Here is a 9,787-nt window from a genome sequence, read left to right on the forward strand (position 1 = left end):
AATGAGCAAAGAAATAAGCCAATATACAGGGTCAGTCTAATGTCACGTTTTTATAGCTCTCTTCATCCCAAAGGACTGTAACTTTTAAGGCTGTATCCATCTCAAAGTTCCACCACTACTGCTGAAATCCAGTACTTTGCTGCAAAGGAACCGTTTAGCTGCATAAAATGGCGATGCAGCTATTTACAGTCGGGAGCAGAAGTGTCTGACAGAAAGAATAATTGTGTGGAACTGCTGCGGTTACTCAGACTGGGATCTCTCGGTGCTTCAGCAAGGACCACAGCATCACAGTGAGGGTGGAGAGCTCCGATCCTGACACAGGGGCTGGGCGTGATCCAACCCTGGGGAGAAGATGCAACAGGCTCCATGGACAACTAATCCTCGTGTGCTGCGTGGGGGCTGTCCTTGCAGAGTGGCCACTGAAACTGGAGTTGGTTGTGCCCTTCTCAGCGTGCAGCCCCGAGGAGCTCACCCATCACCTGGGGCAGTGTGGCAGCAGGTGCCCCGTGCCACAAGCTGCCTGGGACTGCAGCATCAATCAAACGCCAAAAGCAGAGGGTGAGGGTGTCAAACCATGATTTCTGCTGACGTGAGGGAGCTGCTGGCTGAAATGTTGGGAGCCTGTTGCCTTTAGAAATACACGAAAGGGAAGAAGTGGGATCAACCAGTCCGTGGAATAAAAATAATCCTGGGAATCCTTCCAAGGCAAGGTGTATGGCACGAGGCACTGGCTCTGGTTCCAGTGACAAGGTGACTGTCTGCTCACCTTGATGCTATCGTGCCAGTGAGGAATAATTTACATCAGGATGCTGTTTGTGGGCAATGATAGTAGCTTAATTTTCTGTAGCTTTCAGTTGAGGTTGATAGTGTAATTCATAAACAGTAATTAAAATGGGTCTGCAAGTTGGTTATTAGATGCATTTTTAGATTGGCCATTACATTAAAGTGGAAAGGGTGAAAGGACTCTTCCAAAATCCTATGATATGAATTATCGGAAAAGCCAATAAAAAAATCCTAACTTTTTCCTTCAACATGTCTGTGTGTATGCTGTAACAAATGTACGGAGACAGCTAATGAACTGTCAAAAAGCACAATACAACTCATGTAAAAAAACAGAACACTTTTTATTGTCACTGTTAGTGAAAATACAGCCTATTACGCATGGAAAGATCGGTGTGTTCATGCGAACACATACAGTGTGGAAGAATATGTATCCTGTATGTTTTAATTATCCAGCTAAGGGTTTTTCCAGTATATTTTCATGGTTTCTCTGTTTATCACAACAGACTTTGTTATTGATCCAAACGTGTATACAAGTGTGAAGCACTGAAAGACAGTTACAAAGCCTGTAGGAATGAGAGCCCCTGTTCTGGCTCATGAGAAATGGAAGGATGAAAGCAAGTGCCTTCCCCTACCTGGGATGCACCGAGAGCATTTCTGAGGAAGAAAAAACATTTTTGACGGCTTGTCAGCATACTCTCCTGCTGCCTATTCAAGAATGGATTCCTATCCAGCCCACATAAGCTGATGCAGTTTGCCAAAATGGAGGCTTCTTGTTGCAGCTGCTGGGAAAGCCAGCGCTATGATCCTGGTAGAGATGTCATGGTATCCTTCCTTAAGGCATTAGCATAGGATCTCAGCACTGATCTCAGGGGCTGTTGCTGCAGCTAGAAAACAACTGACACATTAGGCTGATTAATCCCTGTAATAATTCCATTAACCTCCTTAATGGAGTTCTAACATGCATGAATTTACCCCTCTGCAGCAATGTGAGAGGGAATTGTCCTGGAGAGCCTGTAAACTATGGTGTGGCAGGGATGTCCGAGGTAAATTTTTTTTTGTTTGTTTTAGTGCAAAGTGACGCATCCTGACCAGCTGGAAAACCTTCCTGTCTTCTGGGATTTTGAACTCTTCACAGCACTAATGGTGCGGGTGCCCCCTGCGAGGGGGTGATGCATCAGGGCTCAGCCACGTCAGCAGGGCTCTTGGCACCCTTCTGACACCTCTGTCTCTCTCACAGGCACGCATAGCCTGCCTAATCACACAGCTTCTCAAACACAGCTTTTTCATTCACCTTTGTGGTTTTCTCTCCTTGTGCCTCCATCTGATCGTGATTTATCCGCTCGCTGCTCCCTGTCAGAAGGGCAGCTTTGCCTGGACTGTGTCATTGGGCAAAGGACTGCTAAAAATAAGTAGCAGAGCTACAGTCCTGACATATCATTGCATAGGGAGAAGATCAAGAAGAGAAATGAGAAATTCTGCATTTCCCTCTGTTTTCTTCCTGATTTTCTAGCCTGTGGAGAGAAGGTTTACCTGCTGCATTAGCCACGTGCATAGCCTGCTCCTAGGGCAGCTTGATTGCATTGCAGTTCTGTCATTAAAGGCTTCTCAGTAATGTGAAGTTACCTCAAGTATATAAGAGCCAAAAAGGCACCCTGCAAAACCCTCCCAAGGAACAGACGCTGTTCTTGCCGTCTACCACAACAGCCCAGGCTCTCTGAAAGCTCCTGCTGCAGAGATTAGGGTTTGTATAGGGTGGCTGATGGGGCTGGGGCTGGAGCAGTCAGGCAGGGAGCCACAGGAGGTTCTGACTAATTTTTCTGCTAGTTCAAAGACTGTTGCCACATACGCAGATGCAGTGATGTGACTACTAAGCTGCAGTTATCTCTTCATCTACGTGGTTTCTGATCTCCTAGTTAATATGCTAAATTTATTCTGTTTGATACCCAGTCCTTTCCTCCCCCAGAGGCTGCAATCCCAAGAGATGGAGTAGCCCAGCTCTTTAGCGATCCAGGAGACAGTGGGAGAGAACAGGAGAGGTGATGTGTGCATGAGATGCACACACACACACACACACATGGGTATTTTATTTCTCTTTCTGCCTATGGTAGTCACTTCCCACGTTCAGCACAGGGATGAGAAGTCCTAGCAGCCACCTCTTGCCAAAGACCTCTTGCAAGTTCTCCCTCCAGGGCCGGGCTCTTACCGCCATCCCCTTCCGCACCTGGTACCGTGTCTGCCCACGCAGGATCAGCAGCATCTGGTGGCAGCAGAAGCCAGCGCAGGCCAGTCCGATCCCAAGCCAGAGGTAGAGCATGAGGATGACAAACATCTCAGAGCTAAGGAGAGCTCCTGCAGACCAAAAGTCAGGGGGAGGGAGGAAAATTAAAGGAAAGAGTTTAGACACACCTCACACAGCAGTGTAACACCCAGCCCCGAGAACCGATGGGCCATGAGTGGGGAGTTAGGAACAAGGCAGGCTGGTTGATCTAATGATATAAAATCGTTCCGTTGTAGCATCTGATGCAATGGACCCCACTGGGGAAAAAAATGGGATAATGATCCCCATACACTTCTCCCTTTGCTGTTAATGTGAGGATCTAGATTACAGGGGCAAATTCAGCCAGAAGTGAAGCATGTCTGTAAGACTTCAGTGCTGTTTTGAAGAATGGTTAATTTATTTAAGAATCTACCTGCTTGTCAGTGAATCTAAGTTTTCCAGGTTTCTTTTGAAAAGAGATGTGGGTCCTACAGCATGCAGATGCTTCTAGAAGCCTTACTGTGTGCATTGATACTAGGCAGAAAGGTTTTGGATTTTTCTCTCTCTCTAATATGTTAAAAAAGAAAAATAAATCAGTAATGACTTTCCTACCACTGGGCAAAGGCAGTTTTCATATGAATGCAAGAAACAGATAATTTCAAAAATGCAATCCAAATTCCTTTTTTAAAGCTGTGCTAGAATACTCAAAATACTTTGTAGGTCTGAAGCTCCTAATTCAACATGTTTTGTGTTGTATATTTACGCTGAGACTATTTACATAAAAATATTCTGTGGACCTTTTCCTCTACAATGATTTTAGATCTCCTTCTGGAAAATATTAGTGTAATAGCAGGTATCACTGAGTGACCTTTCAGTGTGTAGGCAGACCTAAACCCATTAAAATAATATTCTCTGTGTGTGTATATGAATGTGTACACATATATTTTGTGTATATTGGTGTATTACTAAAGACCCATATTTACACACAGACACACAAAGAAAATTAGATGTGTGTCAATACTGATATAAATAGCTGGTATCCTCTCACTGGTTCTTGTGAGGTTTAGGAATGAAAAAGCTCTCACATGCTCCCATCCCTCTGGAAGCCCACGGGGCAGACTTGGGCAGGTGAAAGCTCTGGTTGCTCTAAGGCCCTACAGAAGCAATTCTGCTGGAGCAGAGATGGCATGGGCAGCAGAGGTGTGTGGCAGCCTCAGGTTTTAGGTTCAATACAAGGGTGGCTGGATAAGCATCTCTGGCTTCTCTTATACAGAAGGCTGGATTAGGTAGTGTCTTCTGTTCTTGCAATCTGTGAATCCTGGCTTCCCCACCTGGCAGTGCTGCAAGTGAGAGATCGGGGCTGACCCATGACAATCATGTCAAGCTTTGGGCTCAGCCAGCAGGCTCCTCTGAGGATGATTTGTAAGGACACTGACTACAGCCTCAAGCTTTCAGAGATTGTCCTCACTTGAAAAAGGCACAGGAGTCATTCAGTTTTCTTCCTAAATGCAATGTCATCTTTCCTTTCTCATTAGATCCCATTCAGCTTAGTGGGCCTTGTATGCAATGCAGCAAGGGAGGAACAAGCCCCTTAGGACGATGACAAATCCTCATACCAATTCTGTCGGAATAACTTAATCTATCAGGTAGGAAGCCCAGAGCTAAATACGGGCTTCTCTACCCCTCTTTTGCTGGCCCAGAGTGTGCCAGACATTTGTTCTTTCCTACAGCTGATGTTCAGATGGGATATGGAGAAAGACAGCTATTTTCCTTAGAGCCTTTGCAAGGCATCTGTAAGCTTTATTTCTATGAGCTGCTCATATTCAACATCAAGAAAGTAATTACCCTTGTTTCCCTTTGCAAATATTAAGCATCTCTGAGCCGTGCTTTCCACATATATGGTTTTTTTTAACCTTTTCTTCAGGTTACCTACATAAAGCATTTTCTATAATTTCTTTTGTGGATCCAGTCTGGCCAGTGTTTACAAAGGTGCTCTTCCTTTGTCCCTCATCACCACAGTCCATTTTAGTCTCGGATTCACTTCTGCTCTAACTGACCTGATGTGATCTCAAGCTTATTGCCATATATTATCTATGCCAGAAAAGCTGAATCACAGACTGAAATTATAGGCTCTGGGTCAGATTCTGAAATCCATGCCTGAGCACAGTCTGGGCAGAATGAGCCAACTGAAAATTTTTCCAGCAGGAAAGCAGGGAACACTCAGTTGACATAAGACCAGGAAATTCACCCTTCATGCTCCTTTACTCCTCCTCCAGTGCAGAGGACATGAGGGATAAGAAGAAGGGTAAAGCATTTCCTTGATGTAACAGTGCTCTCTTTGGATCCTACCACAACCCTGAAGTAACAGTTATGTTAGCTAAAAAATATCAGATGGACAACCCTTCCAGGTAACTATTCCAGGCTGTGGTTTTCTTTCCTGTACTGGAGATTAAATGCACCAGTAGAAACCCAGTTTGTCCTTCCTCCCAAGCAACTGGGGTGCCCCGTGGCCGTATATTTCTGTGTGAAGCAGCAGTTCTCACCCCATCTGAGCTGGAGGTTTGGTGGGAGCTGCTGTCTCTTGAGGGTGTTTTGGCTCCCAGTTCCCAGCCCTGCACCCAGCCCAGTGGTGTCCCACTCAGACACTGCCCACGGGCTGCCTGTGGCACTGCAGTTGCTGCCACCAGAGCTGGGGCACTTCAGTGGCTCTTCAAACATAAGCCAGGACCGGTTCGGTGTAGATGAGCCCTCAGAGTCAGAGAGAGAGAACTAATTCCCTGGTAATTGCCTCCCACATCCCTGCTCCCCCTCCCAGGCTGCTGTGCTGAGCAGAGCTTAGCAGAGCAGACCAGAAAATCATTCCCAGTGTTTTTAATGCTAGTGAAGCTTGTGCAACATTATTTACAAAAATTCTTCTGCTTGGAAAAATGACTCCATAAAAATGTCATGGCAGGATTTCATGTTTATTGTCTCTCAGTGATTACCATGACAAATCTGCTAATTTGCCAAGTAGAGAGATATTTGTTTGTTTTCAGATGGCAACCCTGCAAACCCAGCCTGGAATCTGAAAAGCAAGCTGGGGCCTCTCTGGCTCCTGTATCCCCAGCAGTGGAGACTCCACGCTCAGATCATAATCAACTCTTCTGGTGATGGTGCATGAGCCAAAACAGACTCCAGTCCCTTCTTACCGAGATCAGCTGAATCTGCAAAGCTAAAATATATGGCATACCTATTTTAGTCTAACGAAAGCTGATCTAAGTGTGCAAGGTATGAGCTGCATAGTGGGGGAACGGCATTTTTCTGCAGTCACTTTCAGGGCAGAGGAACAGTCTAGGCTACCTGCACAGTCTCTTCTCTGAGATCAGGTTTTACCTAGCTCCTGGGTTTGCACAGGGGAAGGGCTGAGGCTGGAGAGTTTGAGGGCATGCTGAGAGGTGAAGAGGCAAGGCTGTAAGAGCAGATGAAGAGTTATGGGAGCAGAATCAGGAGGGGGAAGGGTTGTGGAGATTTATGGAAAGGCAGGGAGAGAGAGGAAATGAGAAGAAGCAGAAGGAAGGGTAAGGGATGGGGACAAGGAGAAAGAGAGAGATGCTTTTGGGTGGAGGTCTTGCAAAGAGCAGGAACAGAGAATTTCCCCTGGTTCTCTGCAGACTTCTGTCCCAGACTAGGGTCATAAGAAAGGTGCCTCATCCTGTCCCATCAACTCCTCTCTTGGTTTCTGTTGCCTTAACCCCAATTCTCCTGTGCTGGAGGGATGGCAAGATCTCAGCAAGTCTGTGCTGGCAGGAGGCAGGAGGTGGGTGGCAGCGGAGGCGGTGAGTGGACCTGGAAGAAGGGAATGAGAATATCTCCACTGGGATACAGGGAACCTGCAGACTTGTAGGATACAAAATCCTACAGACCTCCCACCTCTGCCTGTAGGACAGGCAAAAGATCCCCTTCACCTGTAGTACAATGAGCGAAATCCCTCTCCTTCGTCTAATTGCAACACACTCCCTGCACAACAGATAGCCCTGTTCTGTCACTGGCAAGCTGGTTATGGGGCATTTTCCAGAGCCTAACGCATTACTAATAGGTCTGTGGCTATAACCTGGCTGGGTCCCAGCCTCTATTTCAGGCGAATCAAAGCCCTTTGCAAAGGCTCTCTCTAGCCTCCAAAGAGGGCTCTGATGAACACAGCCAGCTGTCCCTCTTGCCCATTTCCCCACCACTGCTCCCCACACACAGCTATCCGAGGAAGATCATGTCCCCCCGACCCCAGGAGCCCTGGAGGAGGAACAGGGTCCTCATCTCCCAGGAAGGAGTCCTTACCTGAGAAGAATTGGCTGATGGAGTGAGGCAGAAGAGTGAGGAAGGCCAGCGGGTTCGCAAAGGACATGGAGAGTGCCGCAGAAATGTAAGCCATGCCTGCCACCAGGGAGTCGAGGCAAGCCAGGGAGGTGTAGAGGCAGAACATGATGAAGTTTCGCATGTTCCTGCTCCCGATGCAGTTCCCTGTGAAGAAACAGTGGTGGTCATGCCTCTGGGTGACTCTGGCACACAGTCTACAGAAGTGAGTGCTAGGCAAGGCTGAGCCAGGGGACCTGCTTCCATCCAGCCAGTCCGCCACCACTTCGGCTCCTTTGCCCAAGTTTAAGCCCTTGCCCAAGTCCTCGGGGGAGCTCTGGATCACAAGGATGTAGTTGCCCATGGCATTAGCTGAGAGGAAGAGGAAGAGGGCCCCATGCAGCAGAGCAGGAGAGAAAAGTGGGGTGGTGGAAGGGTCTCTGAACATGCTGGGGATGAAGAGAAAGATCTGGAGGACGAAGGTCACTAGGGAGATGCACAAGAAGTAGGCTGGAGCGACAACATTGAGCAACCTGAGAACTAGCATTGCGGATTACGTTCCTGCAGGGGAAAGCAAGGAGAGAAGGAACATCACCGCTCCGGCTGCACACTTCATCCTTCCATTTCCTGCCGGTCCCGGCCCCGCTGCCTCCGGCAAACGCCCCCCGGGGGCCTCTCGCCCCCGCCCCACGGCCCCGGCCGGGTCGGGGCAAGGGGACAGCCCGTGGGCTGCGACCGCTTCCCGGCGCCCAGAGGAGACCCCCGGCCCCGGCGCCTGCCTCCGGGCACTTGCGGCGGCGATGCCCCGGCGGGGCTGCGGAGGCTGGAAGAGAGAGCCGGCTCCCGCGGCGGCCGGCGCTGTGGGCACCGCTCTGCTCGCCCAGCACCGTCCCTCTGCCAGGCAGGGTCAGTTTTGGTATTGCATGAGAAGAAAAAAGGTGGTGCTGGAGGAGGGGGGAGTGAATTGGAGGGGGGGGGGGGGGAGGAGAAGGGGAGGGGGGAGAGGTTGCTCTAATCCACTGCAATACGGATCAAATCCAATGCTCTAATTTATCCCTTAAAGCCACGGATCTACAGATTACCTCTTTGACCGCTGCCCTGTTCTGCACGAAATTAGAAAATGCACAAAACAGCTGGTGAAGTGCTGTCCGGATGCAACCTGCGGCGCTGGGCTACCGAGCCGGGCGGCCCCGCAACCGCAGCCGCAGCTCCGGCCGGGCACGGCGCATCCCCGCCGGGCGGGCGGCCCCGGGGCTCAGCCCGCATCGCCGGGGCACAGGCGAGCCCGGGGTACCGAACGCAGCGAGGAGCTGGCTGGGTGGCGGTGTGGGTGCCCCGGCACCCCCAGCACCCCCTCGCCGCCAGCCCCAGGGGTTCCCCAGAGCCTCGGTGTCTGCAGAGCCCCCGCGGCTCGGGGCCCCGCGGCGCTGGGGGCTGCACGCCGCCACCTTGCAGTCCCCTTGTCCCCGGGCGCGGCGGGTGCCGCCCGGTACCGGCGTGTCTGCTGCCGCTCCGGCCGCCCCCGGCCATGCCGAACTCCCCCCGCAGCCAAGCCGGAGGCAGCCCGGCGCCTGCCGTGCCCTGCCTCCCTCTCTCCCTCCCCCTCTCCCCTCCCCTCCGGCTCTTTTACTGTCCCGCCAGCTTCGGCCTTGTCCCTGTCCTGTTCCCCACCTCTGTCCCTGCCCCGTGTCTGTCTCCGTCTCACGCGCTGTCTCTCGCCCTGTGCTTTTCAGCCCTTGTCCTCTCTTCTCCCGCTCCCTCCCTCCCTCCCTCCCTCCCTCTCCTTTCCCAGTCCTGTTCTTGTCCGGTTCTCTCTCTCCCCCGACTCTGTCCGTGTCCTGTCGCTCCCCTTGCCAGTGTCCCTGCCCATGTCCCTGCCTCGGCCCGGCCCGTGTCCCTGCCCCGCCCGCGTCCCTGCCCGTGTCCCTTCCCTACCCGTGTCCCTGCCCTGCCCGTGTCCCTTCCCTGTCCATGTCCCTTCCCGTGTCCCCGCGGCGCGGCCCGGAGCTGTCCCTTCAGCACCACCCGCGGCTGCGGCGGGTCCCTCCGCCTCCCTGCGCGCACGGCCCGGGCCCTGGGCAGGGGACGGGTGACCCTGGGGCGCTGAGGCCCTGGCAAGTGCCACCGGGAGACCAGGGGGGTGGGAAGGGACGTCCTGCCTCTCCAGCCCGCAGAGCATCCTCGCGTCCCACGGTGTGGGTGAGGGAGGCGGGGGGAGGCTTCTGCACGCCCCCCTGCCACCCCAAAGCTGCCCCTGTTGCAACCAGCGCCTGATGTAAGGGGAAATTTAGGGGAGAGACTCTGCAGTTCAAAGCCTCCCTGGGTTTTCAGGGCACCTCTGCACAACAGCAGGTAGCTAGGAAAGGCTTTGGGCCGGGCAGGTGGTGCCTGGGCAGTATGACATGCTGGTAGAAGCTTTGC

At 51.6% G+C, this 9,787-nt stretch overlaps 1 protein-coding gene across 2 annotated transcripts; it reads right to left on the reverse strand.

Moving 5' to 3' along the window:
• Positions 1-1,105: 1,105 nt before the first annotated feature.
• ZDHHC22 (zinc finger DHHC-type palmitoyltransferase 22) lies at positions 1,106-8,305 on the reverse strand. Of its 2 annotated transcripts, none has more exons than XM_037394167.1 (2): positions 7,352-8,298; positions 1,106-3,132 (listed from the first exon to the last, which is right to left on the reverse strand). In XM_037394167.1, the coding sequence occupies exons 1-2, from the start codon at positions 7,911-7,913 to the stop codon at positions 2,867-2,869; spliced, it is 828 nt and encodes a 275-aa protein (XP_037250064.1). In that variant the 5' UTR covers positions 7,914-8,298; the 3' UTR covers positions 1,106-2,866. The 2 variants fall into 2 exon arrangements, with proteins under 2 accessions (XP_037250064.1, XP_037250065.1); XM_037394168.1 differs by lacking the exon at positions 1,106-3,132 and adding an exon at positions 6,258-6,865 and having other exon boundaries at positions 7,352-8,305.
• Between the last annotated feature and the right edge of the window lie 1,482 nt (positions 8,306-9,787).

The sequence above is a fragment of the Falco rusticolus genome, chromosome 7 (genome assembly GCF_015220075.1).
Source record: "Falco rusticolus isolate bFalRus1 chromosome 7, bFalRus1.pri, whole genome shotgun sequence".
Taxonomy (NCBI): domain Eukaryota; kingdom Metazoa; phylum Chordata; class Aves; order Falconiformes; family Falconidae; genus Falco; species Falco rusticolus.

Bases quoted from the DNA above. Each gene is read 5' to 3' on its own strand.
- ZDHHC22 (XM_037394167.1), bottom strand. From the start codon at position 7,913: ATGCTAGTTCTCAGGTTGCTCAATGTTGTCGCTCCAGCCTACTTCTTG. The intron at 3,133-7,351 runs GTAAGGACTCCT...TTTGGTCTGCAG, and splicing joins CATCAGCCAATTCTTCTCAG to GAGCTCTCCTTAGCTCTGAG.